The sequence below is a fragment of the Phalacrocorax aristotelis genome, chromosome 5, assembly GCF_949628215.1.
Source record: "Phalacrocorax aristotelis chromosome 5, bGulAri2.1, whole genome shotgun sequence".
Taxonomy (NCBI): Eukaryota; Metazoa; Chordata; class Aves; order Suliformes; family Phalacrocoracidae; genus Phalacrocorax; species Phalacrocorax aristotelis.
Genome location: NC_134280.1, coordinates 44,731,676 through 44,757,126, shown reverse-complemented (window position 1 = coordinate 44,757,126; position 25,451 = coordinate 44,731,676). Strand labels below are relative to the sequence as shown.

Sequence of the window (25,451 nt, the reverse complement as noted above, 5' to 3'; positions counted from 1 at the left end):
TACGATCAGACTGTAATGTGGAATATGCATTCTCCAAAAACCCACAACGCCCAAGAAAGCTTGTGTTTCCGTTTTGCTAGTTGGTGGAGACAGGGCTGCTATTTTGTTGATCACATCCACTGGAACCTGACAACGTCCATCTTGCCATTTGATTCCTAAGAACTGAATCTCTTGTGCGGGTCCCTTCACCTTACTTTGTTTTATGGCAAAACCAGCTTTCAGAAGGACTTGGACTATTTTCTTCCCTTTCTCAAAAACTTCTTCCGCTGTGTTGCCCCACACAATGATGTCATCAATGTATTGAAGGTGTTCTGGAGCTTCTCCCTGTTCCAGTGCATTATGGATCAGTCCATGGCAAATGGCAGGACTCTGTTTCCACCCCTGGGGCAGTCGATTCCAGGTGTACTGGACACCCCTCCAAGTGAAAGCAAACTGTGACCTGCACTCTGCTGCCAGAGGGATTGAGAAGAATGCATTAGCAATATCAGTTGTGACATACCACCTGGCTGCCTTTGACTCCAGTTCATAGTGAAGTTCTAGCATGTCTGGCACAACAGCACTCAATGGTGGAGTGACTTCATTCAGACCACAATAGTCTACTGTTAGCCTCCACTCTCCATTGGACTTCCACACTGGCCATATGGGACTGCTGAAAGGTGAGTAAGTCTTGCTGATCACTTCTTGGCTCTCCAGTCGGTGAATGGATGGGAATCAGGGAGTCTTGGTTGGTGCGATATTGCCACCAGTGCGCTGTTGTGGTGGCAGTCGGTACCTGTTGTTCTTTGACCTTCAGCAACCCCACAACAGAAGGGTCCTTCAAGAGGCCAGGCAAGGTAGACAGCTGTTTAATTCTCTCCGTCTCCAAGGCAGCTACACCAAAAGCCCACCTGTACCTTTTGGGTCCTTGAAATACCCTCTCCTGAGGTAGTCTATGCTGAGGATGCACGGAGCCTCTGGGCCAGTCACAATGGGGTGATTTTGCCACTCATTGCCAGTTAGGCTCACTTTGGCCTCCAATACAGTTCGCTCTTGGGATCCCCCTGTCACTCCAGCAATGCTGATGGGTTGTGCCCCTTTATAGTTTGATGGCATTGAGGTGCACTGTGCACCAGTGTCCACTAAAGCTTTATACCCATGTGGGTCGGATGTGCCAGGCCATCGGATCCACACAGTCCAGTAAACCCAGATACCCCTTTCCTCCACCTGGCTGGAGGCAGGGCCCCTCTAGTATTGATCATGGCAGTCACAACTCACTTCCTGTAAATGGGAATCAAGAATCTCTCTATTAAGCTCAGAAATAAAATCAGCACTTTTACTCCTCTGTCTGGTGACCTGCTCACTGGCAACTGGAGCAGCAGCTTTCCTGGAAGAACCTCCCTGAGTGATTGTTCTTCCTCACAGCTCACATACCCATGCCTCTAGGGTTGAGGTGGGTTTTCCATCCCACCTCATCATGTCCTCTCTGTGGTCATGCAGCTAAAACCATAGGGTGCCCTGTGGCATATACCCTCTCTCTTGAGCAATGGAGGCTTACTCCTAATGGCTGAGATACTGGTCCGTACCCGTATCTGGGAAACTATAGGCCAGTCAGCCTCACCTCCATCCCTGGAAAGGTGGTGGAGCAGTTCATCCTGGAGGTCATCTCCAGGCATGTAGGGGACAAGAAGGTTACCAGAAACAGTCAACATCGATTCACCAAGGGAAGATCATGCTTGACCAACCTGACACCCTTCTGTGATAGCATGACTGGCTGGGTAGATAAAGGGAGAGAAGTGGATGTTGTTATCTCAACCTCAGTAAGACATTGTCTCCCATAGTATCCTCGTAGGCAAGCTAAGGGAGTGTGGGTTGGATGAGTGGACAGTGAGGTGGGTAGAGAACTGGCTCAACAACAGAACTCAGAGGGTCGTGATCAATGGAATAGAGTCTGGATGGAGGCCTCTAACTAGTGGTGTTCCCCAGGGGTCCATGCTGGGTCCAGTCCTGTTCAACATACTTCATCAATTATCTGGACGAAAGGATAGAGTGTTCTGTCAGCAAGTTCGCTGATGATACAAAACTGGGAGGAGTGGCTGATACACCAGAAGGCTGTGCTGCCATCCAACGAGACCTGACAGGCTGGAGAGCTGGGCCAACAGGAACCTCATGAAATTCAACAAATGCAAGTGCAAGGTCCTGCACCTGGGGAGGAACAACCCCATGCACCAGTACAGGCTGGGGGCTGACCTGCTGGAAAGCGGCTCTGTTGAGAAGGACCTTGGAGTGCTGATGGACAACAAGGTGACCATGAGCCAACAATGTGCCCTTGTGGCCAAGAAGGCCAATGGTATCCTGGGATGCATTAAAAGGAGTGGGACCAGCAGCTGGTCAAGGGAGGTTATTCTCTCCCTCTACTCAGCCCTAGTGAGACCACATCTGGAGTACTGCGTCCAGTTCTGGGCCCCCAGTTAAGAAGGATGTGGAACTGCTTGAGCAAGTCCAGCGGAGAGCTATGAAGAAGATCAGGGGACTGGAGCGTCTCCCTTATGAGGAAAGACTGGGAGACTTGGGTATGTTCAGCCTGAAGAAGAGAAGACTGAGGGGGGATCTTGTCAATACTTATAAATATCTAAAGGGTAGGCGTCAAGATGATGGGGCCAGACTCTTTTCAATAGTGCCCAATGACAGGACAAGCGGTAATGGGTGCAAGGTGGAACGCAGGAAGTTCCACCTGAATATGAGGAAAAACTTCCTTACTGTGAGGGTGACAGAGCAGTGGAACAGGCTGCCCAGAGAGGTTGTGGAGTCTCCTTCCCTGGAGACATTCAAAACCTGCCTGGACACGTTCCTGTGCCCCCTGCTCTAGGTGTACCTGCTCAAGCAGGAGGGTTGGACAATGTTGTAGTTTAGCCGGCAACTCAGCCCCACACAGCCACTTGCTCACTCCCCCACCGGTGGGATGGGGGAAGAGAATCAGAAGGGTAAAGCTCATGGGTTGAGATAAGAACAGTTTAATAATTAAAATAAAACAACAGCAACAAAAATGCAATGGGAAGGAAAACAAATGAGAGGCGTGAAACCTGGGGGTAAGGAGTGGAATGAACCACCAAAACAAACCGCACCTGACGCAGTCGCTCAGTGCCTGCCGACCTGACACCGCCAGTCCCCGAGCCGCAACTGCCTCCCCTCACGCCAACTGCCCCCATTAATATACTGGTCATGGCATCACATGGTAGGGAATGAACATCCCATTGGCCAGTCGGGGTCAGCTGCCCCAGCCGTGGCCTCACCCCTCCCAGCCTCCCGCTGACGCAGCAGAGCGCGGGAAGCTGGAAAGGTCCCCGACCACCACAGGCACCACAGTGGAGAGAATTAACCCCTTCTCAGCCAAAACTAGCACAGAGAAGATGATCTCCGGAGGTCCCTTCCAACCCCTACCATTCTCTGATTCTGTACCGGTGGGGAGCAGGACATATCCTCTTTGAGTTGCTGAACCTTCTGGGGCATTTTGTCCACAGCTGAGACTAGCGAGGAAGAGATAGTTGCTTCATACTCCCAAAGTTTATCAATCACCTCTGCCACCATTGGTGTCTCGTCCTCCCTCCAGGGAGGGAGGACGCATTACTGCCAATGCGTTTGCATACGAGGATGGTGTGCTTCATACAAGATTCTGCCACATGGGTCATGTGCACTCGGCTTCATCTGGATCTTTGGATGACTGTTGATCGTCCAGGCCACCATAAATCACCTCAAGCACGGCGACTTCCCTCTGGTACTGGATACCTTTTCTCCATTGTCATCCATTTTCCTAAGCAATATACAATATCTTTCTTGAAGGGATACCTTTCTTTCACACCTGCCAGGAGTCGCTTCCAGAGGCTGAAGGCCCCCTTCCCTAGATAGGGATCCCAGTTGTTTGGCTTCCTTCCCCTCTAATTCCAGGCTACTGGCCCCATTATCCCAGCATTGGAGCAGCCAGGTGGCAATGTGATCACCTGAATGATGGCGGAAATCTTTTTGCGTATCTTGCAGCTCACTCAAGGATAGCGATTGTGTCGTTTCCATTTCTTGTATGAGTTCTTCCTCTTCCTCCCCCTCTCCTTGTGATGGCCTGCTCTTCCATCATTCTCTTTCTAAATGAGCTGACTTTATCTTCCAAGATTTCTTGTGTATAGAAGCGACTGATACTGGCATGGGCTCATCCTCTGATTCAGCTGCAACGCTTGTCACTGGGGCTGGAGCAACCGCAGTGTCTATTGTGGGTGTCTGAGCGGCCGCAGTGTCTGTCGTGGCGGTTTGAGTGGCTGCAGTGCTTCCTGCTTGCCTTGTCCTTTTAGATCCAGAGGCCTTCTCTTCCCCTTGCGGGTACTGAATAGTGTTAAACGGGGCTCAATAGGAAATGTTGTTGTCATGAAAGAGGAGGCATTACAGAAGATGGTAGCTAAGGTGCCATTCTGTATTTCCTCCATAAAAAAAACTCTCAGAGGAGGAAGAGGTATAATTGCTAATTGTATCCCTGAGGTGGTACCCAACATACAGTAATGGCTTGAATACCAACTTCAAATACCAAATAAAACTCAAGGCCAGTGTTTTAAAAACAACTCTCCCAGGCAAAACATCTCTAATCACTGCAGAGCACAGCAGACCACAAAAACCAATGCCAATCTTTAACAGATACAGCAAATACAACAGCATGGTGCAGATTGGATAAATTAACATTGAGAACAGAGTCTATGCTGTGACCAGCAACTGTTATTATCTCAAACCCCTCATGCCCCACGTTGGGTGCCAAAAACAACTGTTGCAGTTGAGCCCCAGTCAACAACTAAGCACCACGCAGCTGCCCGCTCACTCCCCCCACCCCTGTGGGATGGGAAAGAATCAGAAGAGCAAAAGCAAAAATACTTGTGGGTTGAGATAACAACAGTTTAATAATTAAAATAATAACGATGATGATGATATAGTAAAAAGGAAAAGGGAAAAAAACCCAAACAAAAACACAGATGATACAACCGCTCACCACCTGCTGACTGATGCTGCCCATCCCTGAGCCGTGATTGCTGCCTGCCTTCCCCAGCCAGCTCCTCCCAGTTAACATACTGGGCATGATGTTACATGATATGGAATGTCCCTTTGGCCAGTTTGAATCCACTCTCTTAGCTGTGCCCCCTCACCTCCCAGCTTCTTGTGCACCTGGCAGAGCATGGGAAGCTAGAAGAGTCCTTGACTAGTACAAGCACTACCCAGCAGCAACCAAAACATCTGTGTGTTATCAACATTGTTTTCATACTAAGTCCAAAGCACAGCACTGTGCCAGCTGCCGTGACGAAAATGAACTCCATCCCAGCTAAAACCATGACACTTACCTTCTGAATAACCACATGCCTGAGTCAATGCATGACAGTGTGCCAGCATGGAAGCATGAGATACAGTAATGCCCACTGTACTGCCCTCTTTACTTGTTTTGTACTGAAAAGAGAAAGTTTATACAAGCATTATATTAACAACAATATCTAAAAAATTTACAGTAGTGAACTGAAAGGATATTTTATTATAAAAACGAAGAAAACTTTTTTGAAAAAATAAAAAGCTACCAGAAAAAATGCATTTATGTTCAGAGAATACGCTAATATCGCACGAAATCTAACTGTTTCTCTACTCCAATTAAACGAATTGCCCCAGGGATCCCAAAATGCCATTTATCCCCAACCTTCAATCTGACTCAGCACAACCACTCAAAATGACAGTTTGCCTAGCAACCTCGAGGAAAACATTCTTGTTCCACAGTTAAAAATACTGATTTCTTTTATTACATCAAGGGATTAAAGGAAGAAAACATGCTGTGACATAAACTACAATACAGTAACCTTATGTTAGGCATATTATACTGGCTCACCTCAATATAAGCGATCTCAGCACTGGCATCCCGTACTTGTGGATGCCAGTCCTTAGTTGGTTTTGCCAGATGCTTTCCATCAATCACAAACCAAATGAGACGAGGCCAGCCTTCAAAGAAAAAGAAAAGTTACTGTCATTACAGTTCCAAAAATCATGGTTTTTTCCTAGTATTTAGAGACAACAACAGGAGGCAAACAAAAGCTGCAGGAAGAAGCAGCACTAAATACTGTCTTGACAATGAAGAAATTTATTTTCTATATGTAAGCTAGAAGCATGTAAGCAAACCCAGAGATTGTTGTTTAATAGCAGCAATGGATATACCCACTCTTTATCCTATAAAGAAATTGAATAGCTTAAAAACATACCTTTGAATGTAACCACCTCGCCAGTCTGAGCTTTAGGAAGGCCTTTTTGACAGGCATCCGTGGTTAAAGCTAGAGTTACTCCACAGCTGCCCAAAAGAAATCCAATCTGCTGGCTGCCAGCATCCTACAGAGAAACCACATTATAGCAAACTTGCAAAAAATGAAGCTTTAGTACAGTTTACTCTACCTTTTCCATGTTTAGAAAATATTAAGCCAATTTGTATCACAGGGAAAAAAAAAAGCCTTCTACCCCATAAGACCTTTTATGGAAGACAAAAGACCGAAGTCTATGCTCAAAAGGCTTAGTTTTGCTTAATGCCAACTAAATTAGATTTGGCAGTAGATCTAGCACACTATGGTAAAGTAGCGTCAAAAGCAGTGATTGTGCATTCCTCTCCAACCCAACAGGGATGTTTATAAGTTCTGGTAAAACAGAGAGCTGGTCTGATGCTCTTTGAGTCCTGAGGCACTGAAGAGCAGTGCCTGTAGCTCTACAGCTCTTCTCTAATGATCTCAAAGTGTGTGGGATTGTACTGATATTTCCAGTAACTACAGTGTCTCTACCTGCCTGCTCTCTCATTACTCAGCATGAGAGCTGAAAAGACAGCATTTCTGTGTTATATTTTGAAAAATACTTTCTCACATCTTTTAAAAAAGGCATTAAAATTATTTCTACAGTTACATATCCTAAAATAGTTAACTTATTAGCTTCATACTATTCTCCCCCTTTCCTAACTAAATATTGAACACTTTCCAAGCATATAGCGTGCACTGCGTAGTGTGCACGTGCACATCAGCTGATGCACCATACCGCTTTCCAAAGTGCAGGCTCTGAGGGGTCCCACATGAGGACTATAGGATTTAGACACCCACCCACTTTATTTATGAAACCATAAAACTGTTGAAAGTATTTACCTACCTTTCTTGTTAGTGGAACTTCTATTGGGACAGGAATAAGTTCTGCCAGGAGACATCCATAAAATGCCACCATAAACATAACTGGATCACTATTAGGAAACACGAGAGCTACCTACGAAAATACATTAAAACAACAAATGTTTTTGTCATCTTGAGGGGGGGGGAAGTGGGGGAGCGGGGTGGGACTTTTTAATTTGTAGGAAAAAAAATCTTCACAATGTTCAGGTTCATATTTAAACTAGGAACAGGAATACTAAATACTGTGACGATATACTATTACATGTCACAGTATTACAGGGCTTTCTTTAGCTAAAGACGTCTTCACTATTTTATCCATAGAGACCATTCCAAACAGAAGCCTACCCGATCTCCAGGCTTCAACAGTGGTTCATTCTTAGTGGTTATCTTATTTAGCAGGGTATACGCTAACTTCAAGCTTCGACTCCACAGCTTGCCTAAAGAAAAAAAGACAATACAGAAATTAAAAAATAGAGACTAAAATTGTAACACTTAATTGGCAAATCTCAGTGCCGTATACATGCACTAGGCAAACTGGTTGTCTTATACAGGCAGGGTCTTAACAGGGTCAACAGGCACAGGAGCAAGTAATTGGGGAAAAGCAAACATTGCTGTCGTGAAAGCAATGCCCCCTCACAAACCTAGGGTTTCCTCCAGTGTTTCAGTGCATGTGCACGCACACACACGCATGTAGTCTGGTTGATGTAACTTAACTGCATTTCCAAAAGGCACTTCACAAGACCCCTTCCTAAGGGCTCTTAGAGGAACCAAACTGCTTGGGATAAAAAGAAAAACCCTAAAATGGACAAAAAATTAACTGAAATTTGAGAAACAAAGGGTAGGAGTAAATGTCTGGCTCTCTGAAATGGTACTTCAGTGCTCAGTAGTGTTCTACACAGCTTTCACTAATCCAGAACAAAAAATTGTTCCAAGCTATTAAATACAACAATCTAACTACTTATTTGACACATTATATCAATTTTTAATTCATAGCCTAAAAGAAAAAAAAAAGACTACCTTTGAACCTTTGATAAAAAAAGCTCTTTATGAAATACTGAGCAACAGCAAAACCCTTCCACCATAAACAGTAAATCAAAGCAAGAAACCCCCAAAGAAGCATTCCATAGCAAACAGCATGCACCTGGAATTTGGCTTTCTAGTACAGGGTCCTTATTATGGACTGACATCCACACTCAATCCTTTCAGACCATGTAGTAACCATCAGTTATTTTGTGTTTGTCAGTCTCAAACTTCAACAGTTTTTTTTTCTGTGTAATTTCCAGTTATATAATAAAAAGTTACACAGGACTCAAGTCCATCAAATGTTCTGGAAAGAACTGGCCATTTAGTGCAGTTGGCAGAGAGTCCAAGTACAATTTATAGCTTGGCTTCTTTTTAGTTTTCCTTTTCCATTTTTTTTAAAAATGTAAAACTAAACATGATATTCTAAAGAATTCTCAAAGCTCCATTGAAAAGTCATGAAACTAATGCAGCTGCTCAGTTACATTCCTTGTAAGCATACTTCAGCTGTAAGAATTCAAACAAGAAATTTTAATGTTCTAACATACTATACAATGAAATGCTGCAGTTAACTGTCCCAGGGGACACAATTATCTTCCAGAGGAAAAAAAATGTAATTATGTAATACTTCCAAGTTCATTGATACAGGCAAGTTTCAATTCTTACAATAACATCCTTAGTATGCTCCTGAAGTACACATCTTCTCTATAAAGATATGCAAGAACATGATAAAATTTAATATCTACTCTGGGAATCCGAAGAGTGCATTATTTGTCACCTGTTTCTTCCTTCTATTTTACATCAGGCCATTTTTAGTGTTCTTCTGAGCAAAAAACCCACAACTATGTGAAATCTACAGTCACTTGTAAAGAATCAATACCATATACATTTTCCCTTCATTAACTTTCTTCAAAATGTTTTCCATACACAATGAATTCATAACCTGCATTCAAATAGCAATCTTAAAATATCTGTCGTGAGCACAGTCAGTCCCTCTTCAGGAGAGCAAACTGTTCCTTCCACAATAAAAGCCCAATTCTTTCTTACAGTTATCACCAACACCTACCGTAGGTAAGCGTATAAATTGCTTTCCCAGTCGTATCCAATGCTGTCAGACAAGGGGCTTTTGGCTGGGTAGCTCCCCAGCGCTGCAGGGCAGCCAGCAGAGAAGGTGGCCAGTTGGTTACCACACCTAAGGGCTCGCCTTTAAGTACATTCATTTGATTTCCTTCAGGCTTTGGTTGATTTGGGTCAGGCTGTTGCACTAAAACCAGAGCACAGTAAAATGACAAATGTCAAGCCTTACAAAATGTGCAAGTGACACTTAATAAACTATTCTACAAACTGTTGTCACCCTCCTTTCCTCACAGCTATCATTACTTCTCCTCTGCTTTATGATGATGCTATACAATCTGCTGGCTTCACAAAAAGTAATTACTGTCACTTTGGAGTTCTGATTTCACATTACTCAAATGACCTGGCCATAGCAACAGAATTTGAACCTCTAGTTCACTCCTTTTCTCTACTTCAGAAAGAAGATAGTTTCTGCTGTTTGTTCTGCACATCTATTTAAATGAAAGCCTATACCAAATCAAGAAGCATATACCAAATCAGAAAGAATTGCTTCAGTGACAATAGGACATTTATTTTACTGCAGCAAATTTTCAACAGGTGATGAAGAATGATGCTATGCTTCTTTAATTTAAAAAAAAAGTAATATGAAATACTCCTGGTATTGATCATCTACAGTTAAAACTGTACCACTCACAGAATGTTTTGATTTCTGGATCATCTCTCTCAGCTGTGGAACACTGCAGGGTTTGTATGCCATTTGCTGAGTAGCCTGCTGTTAAAATCCTGCCCCAAGCTGCTCAAGAAGGTGAAGTATCTTGTTCTTAGTTAGCAAAACACAGCCATAGTTGGATTTAGCTAACACTCAATCTATGCAATAACTAAAATTAACAGTTCAAAGTGATGCTCTCTGCTCTCCACAATGACATATGTGCACCTCAACGGAAGCTTGCCTGAAAAATCTTCAGCAAAAGGCTAGAACTGCAATCACTTCATACCTTAAAGTATCAAGCAAACAGTACAGACAACCTAGTAGCAGCTGCTCAAAAATGTCACAGAGAACAAAATTTTCATTTAATCTTTAAAACTAAGAGAACAGAACAAAAATAATCCTCCAAAATTAGCTGATGCAGCTGGTTTTAAAGGCAGCTACATATTGCTAGCAACTTCTACATTTGTTAGAGATGCTTTTCTTTCTCTCTCATACAAAGAATATAGTGGCTTTTAGCTAAGCAGTTCTGCAGAGCATGTACAACCACTATCCTTTCATGTAGTGCACAGTCAGGACATATTGCATACTGCACTCAATGCATTTAGTTCCTTTGAACCTCTAAAATAATGAAAGTTTCTGGATTTGAAGAGGAGGATATTAACATGCATGTAAACAATATTACCCTAATAAATTCCAGTTACCAGCAAGTACTTTCTGCATCTAACTATATTTGGGCACTGAGCAGCTACAAAGCAGCTTTTCAGAGCAGGACGCAGGGGCACTTGTAGACAAGCAGCTGAAGGCGAGCAGCCAGAGAGGCCATGGAATCTTCATGTTTGGAGATGCTCAGGACTGGACCAGACACAGCTCTGAGCAGCCTAATCTAGTCAGACCTGCTTTGAACAGGAGGCTGGTCAGAGGCTTCCAGAGGTCCACTGCACCATCAGTTACACTGAGGCTATGCCCTGACATACTCCAAAGACTATCCCCTATAAATTCGCTGATTACCACTGGGCAACAGTTTCGAATCTCTGAGGCAAAAAGTGATGGTGGGACCGTCACCAAACATGACAATTTCTGGATGCCCCAATGAAGTTCTTGACAAAGATGTGAATACAATTTCTCCAAATATCTGTAAATCACTATCTAGTCCAAATTGGGCCGAATCAGAAGAGTTTCCAAAGAAAGGGAGGAGGGCAGAGAACAAGTACACTGAGTAGGAATGTTGATTTGAAGATTATGTTACACTTGTGATAGCATATGACCTTTCTCTCTCCAGTGAAACAACTCCACCTTGATTTGTGTTCTGTTGGGAAGACAAAAAGAAAACACTTGCTAAGACGTATCAGTTCTTTCATGAACCGCTTACACAGAGTGAAAAATGTATTCGAAAGAATATTAACCTTCTAGGAGTTCTTCAAAATCATCAACAAAAAACTCTTTCAAAGGTGGGCGCTTTGGTCTTTTCAAGGTATTTAGAAGCTGCTGGATTTTAGAGGACACTCTGCTATTCACTGGTACACCTGCCGAACAGAAAATATTTATTACTTACCATGTATTAATAAACATACACTAAAACATATGCTGCCACATTGCTGACAAGATCACTCTAAGCTCAGCTTTCAGGGGGAAGAGTTATTCAAGATGAGCAGCTTGTTTGGAAAAAAAGCTGCTTTAATCAGTAACAGTTTCAACCCTGGATATTTTTTTTTAAAAACAATACTGTTCCCTGGCTACCTGGCTCATGCATATACTTTGTCACACTAATTTAGCTTTTCAAACTGTGGACTCCTTCATGAGATTCCAATACAAACCTGAAGAACGTTCTTTTCTTCAAGAGTCTAACTAAGTATTTGTTACATCTTAACATTTATTCAGTTCTGAAAGTCTGAGAATGCTTGGAAAAAATTAATCTTTCAATATTTTACAGGTATAGCAAAAACAACACAACACATTTTGAATACTGATTTTCATCTGTATATGTGATATATTTATTTTAGTATAAATGTGTATGGTTATTTATATTTATTGAAATTTAAACCTCTGAGGCAATATAAAATTAAAATGTGAGACTACAGGGCTTACATTGCCTTTTACTATAGAAATAGAGAAATGGGGACATGGCTTCCACCAGCAGAACATGGGAAATGCAATACAGTTTCCTCTCCTGTGGTAGACTGACAGGTACACCATATTACTACAAAGCTTTGGAGGGGGCAAGCACATAGCACATGATGGGTGTCAAGCTCTGTTATGCATTTGCTTATTCAGAAAAGGGGACATAGATTGAAAGGTAGGAGGTTTATAATATAGTCACCATCTGCAGTTTCCAAAATGCTGCTGTTGTAGCTCCTGGGAACTCCTTGTACTAATGCTACCTGCGGACGCTCATGATGTAAATGCTCCACCAGGCCAGTGGTGACATCTGGAGGTGCAGAGTGGTTATCTGTAGAAATAGAAGACAGACATGGGAGCTCATCAGTCATCTTAAGAATCAATACATCCAAAATTGCTTCTTACAGCGCTTTTGCTGTTTTCTCATGTGTTTTTAACAAAACTCTGATTTCTCTAATCAAACCGTAACTAAAATATTCTAGATACAGGGGGAATCCTGAAAGGAACTGCAGTGTCTCTCCAGGGTGGAGAGGAGCTATTCCAACTTCCAAAGGGATCCAAACAAATTCTTAAAAATAAAGAGAGTGGTGTGTCACTCCATCACTTTGAGGTGAAAGCAAGGAGATTCATCATGAGTAAACAGCACAGGTCTACAAAGAAAGTCTCATCTCTCAGAAGAAATACAGGCACCCAAAGTCTCACCACAAAACTGGAATGACTAATCTGAGTCCCATAGGAAGAGAAAGGGATGAAACTATAAAGTTTAAAAGAAGGGAACTTTTGCCCGGGAAGCTTTTATAACATAAAGCATTTATCTATGTTCTGCAGGCTATAAGAGGAAGACTTTGGCTGAGAAACACAGATTAAGATTTAAGGTGGCAAAGACAGTGCACTTAGCTCTGAACACATCTTGAGGGTGGACACGGAGAGATCAGAGACTCTCTCAGAGGAAAGTAACTGCTGATTTAAAAAACTGGGACCTGCAGTTTTTAAGACCAGTCATGGTTTTCCTTTAGCAGCTTTTCTTAACACCTGTTTTTAACAGTCTCACAACGACACTGTAGGTAAATGCTTCCTGTTTATGTTGTGCTACAGACACAGTATACTCTTCACTGGGGCATCTATCAATGAGAACAGCTGGAATGCCTGTAGCACTCAAAAATCCTGTGGTGTAGTTGTCAACATACCCACACACTGCTCACAATAGATAAATTTAGCACAGGGTTTTCTGAGGCATGAGGTGGTCATTTGTGGCCAGACACGACACACTGTTCATTTTAATGGTGGGTGCTACAAGCAATAAATACCTAGATTATTTTTTTTTTAAATAATGTATATTTACATAGGGAAAGCAGGGCATTTCTCAAATCCTCACATACTCAACAGGAGCTTGAGAACCACCTTGTAACAACCTTGAGACAAAAGCCTGCTTTGCTTGGAACTGCACCACTTTTCTGCACTGCAGAACAATGCTTAGGAAATACTGCGATTCCAAAATTGTGACCTAGATTATGGAATGGTTTTTAATGGAATCACAGGTTAGAAAATGGCAGTATCCAGGAGAAGCATTCAAACAAGACAAAACAAGAATTGGAAGCCTGAGATATTAAGGATCCTAATGAGTAAAAATAGGAGTGCAAGAGGAAAGAGCTTAAGAACATGCTGCTGCCCTGTGCTGGAGGAACTGCTTGGGGTCACACAGCTCTGCAATGATGCCCCTCTTGAATGACCTCAGCATGCCACAAATCCTGAAGAAAACTCAAAACATAGGGAGATCTAGGCACTGCTGTGAAATACATCTATTACCCCACCCATTTTGATGAAGGAATTAGCACTAAGATAACAAGTGCTCATAGCTCTGTTCAGATTTCCAGAGCTGACATACAAGCCACCAGTACAGCTCTAAGCACCAGAAGAAAAAATGAAATCCATTCCCATACTTTCCAATGGTCATGCACTGAAATGCAACACTTCAGAAAAGTCCCTACCTAGCAGGAAGTTGGCTTAGACCTAGGGTTGGCTGTGTATGATTGTTTTGTCTCTAGGAAACCACCCAAACAAAATGGACATTTAAAAGAAGTTTATTAAATTGCATTGGAACAATAAAACCAAAAAGAGCACACCAACCCAGCCAGAACACAAAACAGCATCCACAAGCCACTACTTTATTGAAAAGGAAATGCAAGAATAAACTCCTTGAAATTGTTTCTAACACACTTCACTCCCAACTCCAGTAAAACTGCTTACAGAGCCACAGCAGTTCAAAACACCTATTCTTATAACCCTGCTTCCCCTTAAGAAAAGGAATTGTATTTCTAAGTCTTTCAATAAACAGTGTATCAAATACTATGATAACCTATTTTCCCAGTTACTCTACAAGACCCAAGTTGGGAAATACTCTACAGTTGTGATGGCGACCTTGAAAAAAACACCAAGACACACTGCTGGCCTTATTAATTTTAAAGATAATATTACACTAAAAGAAAAAAAGGCCCCCAAAACAACATGTAGATTTTGTCCTTGCTTTTATAGGTGAAAGATAAACTGCTTAAAAATCATGCATATTATTATCTGACTTTATTAAATACTGTAACTCCGCACTTCCTTCACTGCCGTGCTTGGGAATTTAGTACAATCTCATCATTAGAAATGCAAGCTGGAGAAGATGAGCTGCAAGGGAACAATCTGCTAAATTTAAATTCTCCAACATATCAAAAATGTGAATACTTACTCAGTACGTAGACAAAATACAAAATACTTCAGTAAGGCATGGTATTTAAGATATGTAAGATGCCTTTTATATTGCTGATGTCAGCACATTAGCTGAGAAAATAAACAAACTCTTTGTTTATGCTCTAGGACAAATCAAAGGGGTCCTTTGTGAAAGTATACTAGTATTTATCGATAACCAAAAATCTTTGCAATGTAAGAACTGAGTAAGTTTTCATATTCTTGTGAGCAAGACTACAGACAAACTTGCTGATGAATTATTTTAACATGAAGAACGTCACAACTGAATTTTTATTGGCCATGCATGAACGTAACCAAGCTAGAAAGGAACACTGATGGAATATGGCAAGCATTTCAGAAATGAGGATAATTATTCTTATACAAAAGGACATTTAATTTTTTGTGAAAGGCACTGGAAGTTTTAAATTTCTGAATATTTTTAGTAGGTCAGCTCTTAATGATCCCTGAGCTTCCTTCCTGATAGATACTATAATTGCACATTTATTTCCCATTAATGACATTTCAAATACTCCACTGCAAGCAGTCCAACATTTAGCTACTTAAATGCTGGACTTTGAACTGTTAAGAATACCTTGATTTTGCATACGATTTTGATGATTAAATAGTCCTGATAGATAGGTCTTAAGAAGCTAGCTGTGAAATTTCGTATGTATTTTTATGGCCTGAGATATCAGACATAACAGGATGCTATGTTACATTTTATGTATCTTGCAAGTTTTTACAACTGTATTAAGAATTTAATCAATCACACAATTACGGCTAACCTTCCAAGTTTATTTGTTAATTTCAGTGAGTTAAACAGATTCCTATAAATCCATAATGTGAAATTCAGAATGCCCTTAGAACAAGGCATAGGCATATTCCATCTTTCTTACATCCACTAAGTAAAAAAAAACCATAATTGCAAATTTCTTATTATAAATGAGCTTGGAAATGGGAAAGTGAAAATTTAGATTTCTTTAAAGGCAGTAAGATGGATATGTTTTGTACAAACAGGAAAAAATTTACTAGCAATAAAGCCACAAAAGTGGCACATCTTCCTACATTTATGCAGCACTGATGAAGTGCAGAAAAATGAACAAAGACAAATGCTGCCCATAACTTTGTGAGACAAAAACCAACCCCAACATTTCAGCATGCAGGAACTTTCTAAGGCAACAGCACTAAGCAGGCTTGGGGAAAAATGTTTTGCCTTGCAAAGGCTTAGATATCAGAATTCCTTTCTGTACGTATATTCCACAATAGAGAGATCACCATACAGAGGAGGGAGCTAAAGCAAGCAGATACACAGAGAAGCCTTCCCAGACTCTGACAATTAAAGGGCCTTCCAGAACATAAAGCAAGCTACTATCTCTTTTTATCTCAGCTTCACTTGCAGAAAACTGCCTGCACTGTGAAAACTGGGATGTCAATCACAGCAAAATGAGTCAATCCCTGTTTCTGTCAGCACCTAAGACACACAGAAGATCCAGAGGATCCTCTTTTGGAGAGCCTTTAGCTTGTTCATACTCCTTTCCCTGTTTCATAACATGCTTAAGGAATCTGAAGAAGTAAAACTTCCGGTCTCAAACTACAAGCATTGGTTGTATTTTGAAGCACATAGCTACTATAAACCAAGGTGGATGCCCCAAACTCAGTATAAGGCAGAAGGATCTCAGGGGGCAAACCAGTAAAGAATGGAGAATCAATCCTCTCATGAATAGCTGCCTCATGCCCAAGAGAACTGTTAATTGTTTGTATCATCTAAACAGAGAAGGCTACAGGATACATGATTTCAAGAAAATTTGAACGTAACAGCTAGACCAGCTAAATGATCAGGTATTTGTGCCTTAAATTATCATGCTGGTTGACACCTCTAAGCATACAGAAGCCTGTATACTCAGTTTAAATCTAAAGCATTTCAATGTATTTTCCTCATCTGATCTAACTTGTTCTCTGTAATAAATTAGAAAAAAACTGTTTATAGTGTATGCAAGCATACAGTCAAAAGATAAATGACAAGTCAGGTAAACAGAGCACCAGAATTGCCAAAACCTGAAACGTCCAGGAACAATATACGTGATGCCTGTTGCATACTACTAGAAGCACAAGAACTTCATGCTGTAGCCCATAGGTGAAATACAAACATCATTCTTCATTTCATTTTTCTGAACTACTTTGGGGAAAAAAATATTTGAAATACAAAGTTATTGTTTCTCCTCTAGGTCCCTTCCCATCATTTAACAGTAGTGCAGCCCTGTTGCACATATATAAATCCACTTTTATCCATCTTTACTACAGTGTACAAAACATTGTAAAAATTACTTCCATGGTGGAAGAGACTGCCTTTCTCCCTCCCTGCCAAATCTTCCAAAAGCACGAGACTAGTGCCCTGCATTTTGCGACAAAAAAAGTAACCTGAAGTTCTGGATCTTCAGTGTTACAGAGATTGAGACAAAACTCGTATTTACATTTTCGCTTACCGGTACTTCTAAATTTTCACTCTAGTTTCACACTAAAGTACTATTCGTGACCTAAATTTTAATTAAAAGGGAAAAAAAAAAGAATCACATTTCAGCTTGAAATCCAGCTTTGTCAGTACCTCTCATTTCGTAACTTCCCAAAAGATTCTGGTCTGGTTTTCTAGTCGCTTGGGCAACTACCAACTGAGTCACCTTTGAAATACATAACTTAATGTTATCTAGGGTAAATACATGCAGATCAGAAAGCATGCACCAAAAATATGATCCTGTTGAAATTCTGCTTTTGAACGCAGTAAAATTGAACCTTAGTTTCTTGATAAATCAAGCATTTTACCAAGAAGAATGCATGTTCAGATCTCATGAACATCTGGTTTGGCTTAAATTAAATACACATATCTCATACATACCTGGTCAGTGGATTGTACATTTTAAGGCTATTTATAGATATCCTCTGGCAAAGACTTTTGTGTTTAGGACTGTTTTGGGATTTTTAATTTTATTTTATTCCAACCACACAGGCAGTTCTTTACTGACCTAGCTGGGTGTGTGCCATGAGATCTGCAAGCACAGTGGCAGCAGCGGTGGCAGTAGCAGTATTGGAAGCAGCAGCAGGTTTCCCTCCTGGATGAGATGAGGTGGAAGATGCAGAGGATGAGGTGGAGGAGCCCTGAATAACCCGGTTAAGCCAGGGCTCTACGTTGGAATGGCTCTGGAACGGAGTGGAGGTGATCCGCCCTTGCCGACGTAACGAACCCTCATCTTCTGATGCTGACGATGTGTCTGTGATTAAAATAACGATGACAGGCATGTAATGTGGGAATGACCCAACAGACAGGAACATGAAGTTTTTCCATGTTCTTCACGTAGCAATCTCATGTGCTACATGAGATGCATGTATTAAGCAAATGGTATATTCACATGCACATATTCTGCTCATTGCCATTTTTTAGGTTAATGCAACAATTTCCACACATTATAGCTAGAACACACTTGAAGCCAAGTTTCATTTACCTCCTGTATTTGGAATGATGTTAAAAAACGCTTCTACCTAAAGTACCTAGCACATTCACTAACCATTCTTAGTGAGGATACCACACTTATTCCACTGAAGGAATATTTCTATTCGGAACAGGTAAATTGGATCTCACGCCACCTGAACAAATTCTGTTACTTTCTTTGTTAGGTGTGTTTATTCGGGGGGTGGGTGGATTCTTCACTTTTCAATTATTTTGAAAATTTTTTTGAGAACTAATTACTAAAAAAAGAGCACAGTGCTATGAAGTTCAATGGAAGAGTAACGTCATTAATCTAAGAATAATTAAAATACATTGCAAAGCATGTATTTTAACCATATAAACTGATATTAACAAGCACTACATAGAAATACTTGGTAAAGCATCTTTTCATTCTAGATATATATTTGTTGCTGTTAGAAGTCTGATAAAAGGCTCATATTTTAATTACCATTCAGTTATTTACAACTTTTCAGCAGTTTCCCTTTAGCACTCAATTCTTCCATATTTATTATCCACTCAATAACAAATAAAAAGGACTTTCTAAATATCAAGAAAATACATCTCTATTGATTTTGAGTGAAAAATAGAAGCTTTTGTTACAGAAGAAGAATCTTGCCTTCCTAAAGAGACTGCTGTATTTTAAAGACTTGATCCTCTGGTGAGCCTCCCACTCCTGCCTCTCCCCCAGATAATTAAAGGAAAGCTCCTAAGACAATGCATTGATGTGAACTTCATCATTATACGGGCAAGTCAGTTTGTGAAGAGCGGTTTGACGTCACACATAATGGCCAGAACAATTAAGAAGTCTGCAGGAGCTGAAAAACAGCTTCTGAAAAAGATAGGGTGTTCATTACTGTATTCTAAAGTCTTTTCCAGACATGGAAATCCTGGGTGATAGTGCAACCTTATTCTGAAACCTTAATTTTGGCTTTTTTTTTTTTAAATCTTCTGAACACGAAACTGTTCAGCTGCACACAATTCCATATAAATTGTGTTCAAGTCACATTAAAAATCATTTCCTCATCTCTGGCAACAAATTTCAGTTACCAGGTGTTTAATTTTCTGCTTTTCAACAATAGCTTCAGAATAATTGCTTTTAAACAGTCTAAAACCACAAAAATCAGAAATAATTTCATAAGAAAATTATGCCATTTAATTCAACGGCATTTCCAAAGTTATTATTACTTGACCATCAAACACGACAATTTTGAATTAAAATACATAAACAATTGATCTTTGAGTAGATACAGCTGCAGTGTATCACCATTCCTGCGTCCATGCCTTGTATGATATTTCTGGTCTACTGTCACAGTTGTAGTTTTTGGCTGCTGACTCCACGTGCTCCTGGAGAGGAGCCAAACCTTCCCCTTAGTGCTTGCAACCTTCCCTTTCTTTTAGGCAGAAAGCAAAAATAAACAATTCCAAGAATATGAAACAAAACAGGATTACAAACAGTCAGGTTTTGAAAAAAAACATGCCCACGTTTGCGATCTACTGTCACTTCAGAGTAAGAAATAAAACTACAGAAAAACCAGGTTTCTCGTAGCATACATACTCTGATAGTATCTCCTTATCTAGATAAAAGTTTAATGACATCTCTCCAAAATTTCTAAGCTTTCAGATGTCTTACATAAGCCAAGTGGGAAGAAAGCTACTTTAAATGTAAAATATTAACTGTGTATAAAAATGAAGGATCTGTAGTGAAAACATTCTAATATCAAAACATAATTACAACAGAAAAGTAACACGGTAACATCAGTAACTAGCATCACAAGAGTTAATTAGTGGTTCTCGGTCTGCTGTGAGCAGAACACTATGTACTTGGCTTGCAGCTCTTCCTGGCTGGGAGCTGACCCAAGATAGCCACAGAAGCCACCACCCTTTGGACCAAATTTGCATCAAGACTGAACTTCAAGTTCTGACCGTGTGAAATCCATATGGGAAGGATGAGAGACTCGATGCAGCGAAAGCAAAACTACATTAAAATTTTTAGAAGAATTATTGATGAAAGCAGTTCCATTACTGCCTGTCAGGAGTTGGTTTTGAAATTAACATTGTGCCTAGAATGTGATGCTTCCTTCCTGGTGACTGATGGTAACTGTTTCTAACAAAATTTCAGTTATTAATAAAGCCTGGTTTTAATTGCATTAACTTCTGCCAATACAAGGATTTTAAGGCAGTGGTTTAATGGCTCAAGACAACAAAACTAGATGCTTCAGTGCTACTCCAGTTCTTTGCAATTTCAGATCTTTCCCGCTGAGCTAACTTTGCAAATAAATACAGGCCCACAAAAAGACAATTATTTCAGTGAATTGATATTTCTTCGCTTCAGTCTTTACTACTAAGACTGGCTCTCAGGCATCCCATCTCCCAGAGGTGAAAGAAGAAATCTGGGGAAAGGAATACTTCCCCTTGGTTGAGGAGGATTTGGTTAGAGACCATTTAGAGACAAACTGGATGCTCACAAATCCATGGGCCCCAAGGAATGCACCGATGAGTGCTGAGGTAGCTGGTGGATGCTGTTGCTAAGCTACTCTCCATTATCTTTGAAAAGTCATGGAGGACAGGAGTGGTGCCTGGGGACTGGAGGGTAGCCAATGACTGACAGCCAGTTTCACCTCCATCCCCCGAAAAGTGACGGAACGGTTCATTCTGGAGGTCACCTCCAGGCATGTAGAGGAAAAGGAGATTATCAGAAGTGGTGGTCATGTCATGCTTATCAGAAATAATGATCAGTGAATCACGGATTCACCAACGTGAAATCATGCTTGACCAACCTGACACCCTTCTGTGATAGCATGACTGGCTGGGTAGATAAAGGGAGAGAAGTGGACGTTGTCTCCCTCGACTCCAGCAAGGCTTTGGACACTGTCTCCCACAACATACTCAGAGGCAAGCTAAGGGAGTGTGGGTTGGATGAGTGGACAGTGAGGTGGGTAGAGAACTGGCTCAACAACAGAACTCAGAGGGTCGTGATCAATGGAATAGAGTCTGGATGGAGGCCTCTAACTAGTGGTGTTCCCCAGGGGTCCATGCTGCGTCCAGTCCTGTTCAACATACTTCATCAATTATCTGGACGAAAGGATAGAGTGTTCTGTCAGCAAGTTTGCTGATGATACCAAGCTGGGAGGAGTGGCTGATACACCAGAAGGCTGTGCTGCCATCCAACGAGACCTGACAGGCTGGAGAGCTGGGCCAACAGAAACCTCATAAAATTCAACAAATGCAAGTGCAAGGTCCTGCACCTGGGGAGGAACAACCCCATGCACCAGTACAGGCTGGGGGCTGACCTGCTGGAAAGCGGCTCTGTTGAGAAGGACCTTGGAGTGCTGATGGACAACAAGGTGACCATGAGCCAACAATGTGCCCTTGTGGCCAAGAAGGCCAATGGTATCCTGGGATGCATTAAAAGGAGTGGGACCAGCAGCTGGTCAAGGGAGGTTATTCTCTCCCTCTACTCAGCCCTAGTGAGACCACATCTGGAGTACTGCGTCCAGTTCTGGGCTCCCCAGTTCAGGAAGGACAGGGAACTACTGGAGAAAGACCAGTGGAGAGCTACAAAAATAATCAGGGGACTGGAGCATCTCCCTTATGAGGAAAGACTGGGAGACTTGGGTATGTTCAGCCTGAAGAAGAGAAGATTGAGAGGGGATCTTGTCAATACTTATAAATATCTAAAGGGTAGGCATCAAGAGGATGGGGCCAGACTCTTTTCAATAGTGCCCAATGACAGGACAAGCGGTAATGGGCACAGACTGGAACGCAGGAAGTTCCACCTGAATATGAGGAAAAACTTCCTTACTGTGAGGGTGACAGAGCAGTGGAACAGGCTGCCCAGAGAGGTTGTGAAGTCTCCTTCTCTGGAAATATTCAAAACCTGCCTGGACGCAGTCCTGTGCCCCCTGCTCTAGGTGTACCTGCTCAACCAGGAGAGTTGGACAAGATGATCTCCAGAGGACCCTTCCAACCCCTGCCATTCTGTGACATAGCTGAAGCAAGTCCTCAGAATATTTTTGAATGGCCCGATCTCTTGTGATACAGAATTTCTCCAGTGGTCCATTCTCTTACAGAGGTAAAGGTATCTCATAACAAGTCACCTTCTTCAGAAGCAGCTTGACAGATCCCAGACACACTTAACCCTTCTTTCAGAATCACAGGTTGGAAGTGACCTCAGGGATCATCTAGTCCAACCTTTCTAGGAAGAGCACAGCCTAGACAAGATGGCCCAGCACCCTGTCCAGCCAAATCTTAAAAGTGTCCAACGTGGCCGAGTCAACCACTTCCCTGGGGAGATTATTCCAATGGTTGACTATCCTCACTGTGAAAAATTGTCCTCTGGTGTCCAATCGGAATCTCCCCAAGAGCAACTTGTGTCCATTCCCCCTTGTCCTCTCCATGTGACTCCTTGTAAAAAGGGAGACTCCATCTTCTTTGTAGCTGCGCCTTAAGTACTGGTACATGGTGAAGAGAACCCCTCTAAGCCTCCTTTTCTCAAGGCTGAACAAACCCAGCTCTCCCAGCCTATCCTCATATGGCAGGCTTCCCAGTCCTTTGATCATCTTGGTGGCCCTTCTCTGGACCCCTTCCACCCTGTCCACATATTTTTTGTATAGCGGGGGCCAGAATTGTACGCAGAATATAATAGTTGGGGTGCTTCTGTATCCTGCTAAAGCCCAGTGCGAGTATACTTGTCTTTTCTGCAACCCACTTGCACAGGCATGTTAGAAGGTGATGCTCTCTAGCAGCACAAACACACAAAAGTGCTCACACAAAGACGGGCAGATCCCACGGCCTCACCCTGCTCCCTCATCAGGCTGAGCAGTATGGAGGTCATACATACACACACACATGTACAAAGTGGATCCCTCCAGTGGCTGGTGTCGGACACTTAGTCCTGCCGAGTAGCAGTCCCTGGATGCCAATATCTCCAGTTGCTGGCACCTGGACATGCAAGCCCGAGGCTGCAGTCCCACTCCATTTGTTTGTATAGAATGACTGACTCAGCCACTCCATGCACGCAGAATGGAGTCCCTCACCCAGGAGAGGTATTTGAAACGGAGTATAACAGGAGAGAATGCACTGCAAGGTCAGGTGCAGGGCATGGCCAGGCAAGTGTATAATTTATACACAAGCATCCCTTTTTATTCCCTTCCCTGCTATCTTTCCCACACTTGCTCCTCCTCAAATCATGTAAATCTACCCCTTTTCCCATCTGTAGCTCCACACCTCAACATGCCATAACAAGTCTCAGGCAGTCCCAAAATACTTTTGCCCTGCATCCCATAGAGTCCCATTCCCCTCCGTATCATCCCCCCTCAGTCTAGAAGATGCTCTAGTGCTGACTAATCTTGATGGGTTTCATGCCTGGGCAGGAGGGCTGAGGATCTCCAGGGACAGCCCTGGGAGTGGCCTGGACAGGGTGGCCCTTCTTCTGAGCTCTTCAGTTGAGTTCCCACCTGCCGTTGTTCCCTGTGCTCTTCTGAGCTTGTGGAGATGGCTCTGTGACAGGCTGATGGCTCCTGGGACAGGCCTGGGAGCACCTGGGGCAAGGTATTATTTGGGCTCCCCCACCTGCTACACTGTGCTCCTGCCAAGGTATGCCAGCTGGTAAGACCAGCTTTTATCAGATAACCTAACAGTTTACCAACAGCATCTCATTTTTTCCTTTATAGAGTCTCTCAACCCTCCCAAGACTTGGCTCCTTCAGAACGGCACACAGAGCCCTGACCTCAGGCAGAGTGGGCACAGCAGTAACCACAGGGACACAGCTTCAAATCTGTCCCAAAGGTATTCAAAAGAGAATGATACTTTGGTTCCCTCAAAAAAGCTACAAGGAGATTCCTTTGAGTTTTAAATGCTAAGGTAGACAGGAACTCCTAGCTGTCCTCTGCCCTCAGCAGAGCTTCTGGGTGCCAGCTATTTTTTGTACACCAAATAATAGGCAGAACAGTGGCATGTTCTTTTCTTGCCGTGATAAACCTCACACCAAGGACACAGTGATTTGTCACACTCGGGGAATGAGAGAAAAGGAGAGAGTAATGCTATCTGAAATGCACTACTGACTGTTCTATCGGAGTTTATTTTGGAGAATGAGAAGGAATAGTGCTTCGAAGAGCTATAAACAGAAACCTCAGGACCTCTCTCCTGAGTATACAGATGGACCCTATACAATAATTTTCTCCAGGATTGCACTTTAAGCAATTCACAACAACTTTCACATATGCAAACATGTATGCAAGAAAACTGAAGAGCACGATAACCACCCTGCTGCAACAGCTGCCCTGATGGGCTTCTGAGTATACAAGTACTAGAAGAATAAGATAATCAAAACCCATGATACCTTAACATATCTTATACACGAAAACATAAGGGTTAAGAAAGACTACACAAGCTGCTTATTATTTATTAGCTAAGCAAATAACCAGAGAACCCACCAAACCAACACACAAAATGTGTGACTAGCAAAGAAAAGTGGAATTTCCTTTAAATGGGAAGAACAGAAAGAAGAACTATAGCCCAGGAAGCAAGAGAGCAGCATGGCAGACCTGCTCTTTTACAGAAGGGGGATAAGAAATAGAATTGATGGAGAAGGGCACTAGAGGTCAGTGTGCCTCTACTCCCGGGCCATGTTAGAAAAGACAAGAGCACATAACTCAAAACTTAAGAGCTTAGGGAAATTCCTCTTCTTTGTATACAAGGCACTGGCCCCAAAACACTTGGCTTGCTAGTGCAACATGTTATCTGGAGAAAGATTTTCTTAACCTCTAGAGAATTCATTTTGAGACAACAAGATCACTCTTTTTTGCCTAAAAAAATTTTTTAAAATTTTCTGACCTAAATAATCTGAACAATTATAGCATACGACTTTGTGAATGTTTTCAATTGCTCACAGTTTAAACCATCTGATGAGTGTTCTGCAAGCTAATGCAGCAACTTAGTGCTTTGGCATTTACTTCAACTCTTAAAAAAAAAGAATCTTATGTAACATGAAATAAGGTATTTACAGCTCTGACATGCTTGCCAAGATTATCTCCTTCCAAGCGAGACATTATGTAAGAGAAGATACGTAATGCATAAAGAGCAACTGCTCACTCTATTATTGCTTTCAAGTGTACCTTTAGCAGCT

The 25,451-nt window shown here is 42.0% G+C and overlaps 1 protein-coding gene across 10 annotated transcripts in view; it reads right to left on the bottom strand.

Moving 5' to 3' along the window:
- DIP2A (disco interacting protein 2 homolog A) overlaps positions 1–25,451 on the bottom strand; it is a 137,740-nt gene that overhangs the window by 55,377 nt on the left and 56,912 nt on the right. For all 10 annotated transcript variants that reach the window (XM_075094244.1, XM_075094248.1, XM_075094245.1 and 7 more), the window contains 9 exons: positions 17,844–18,089; positions 12,299–12,427; positions 11,385–11,504; positions 9,265–9,462; positions 7,524–7,615; positions 7,162–7,272; positions 6,243–6,366; positions 5,876–5,985; positions 5,346–5,448 (listed from right to left, as the gene is read on the bottom strand). In XM_075094244.1, the coding sequence (XP_074950345.1) occupies positions 5,346–5,448; positions 5,876–5,985; positions 6,243–6,366; positions 7,162–7,272; positions 7,524–7,615; positions 9,265–9,462; positions 11,385–11,504; positions 12,299–12,427; positions 17,844–18,089 (1,233 nt within the window). The remainder of the gene's footprint in view (positions 1–5,345; positions 5,449–5,875; positions 5,986–6,242; positions 6,367–7,161; positions 7,273–7,523; positions 7,616–9,264; positions 9,463–11,384; positions 11,505–12,298; positions 12,428–17,843; positions 18,090–25,451) is intronic.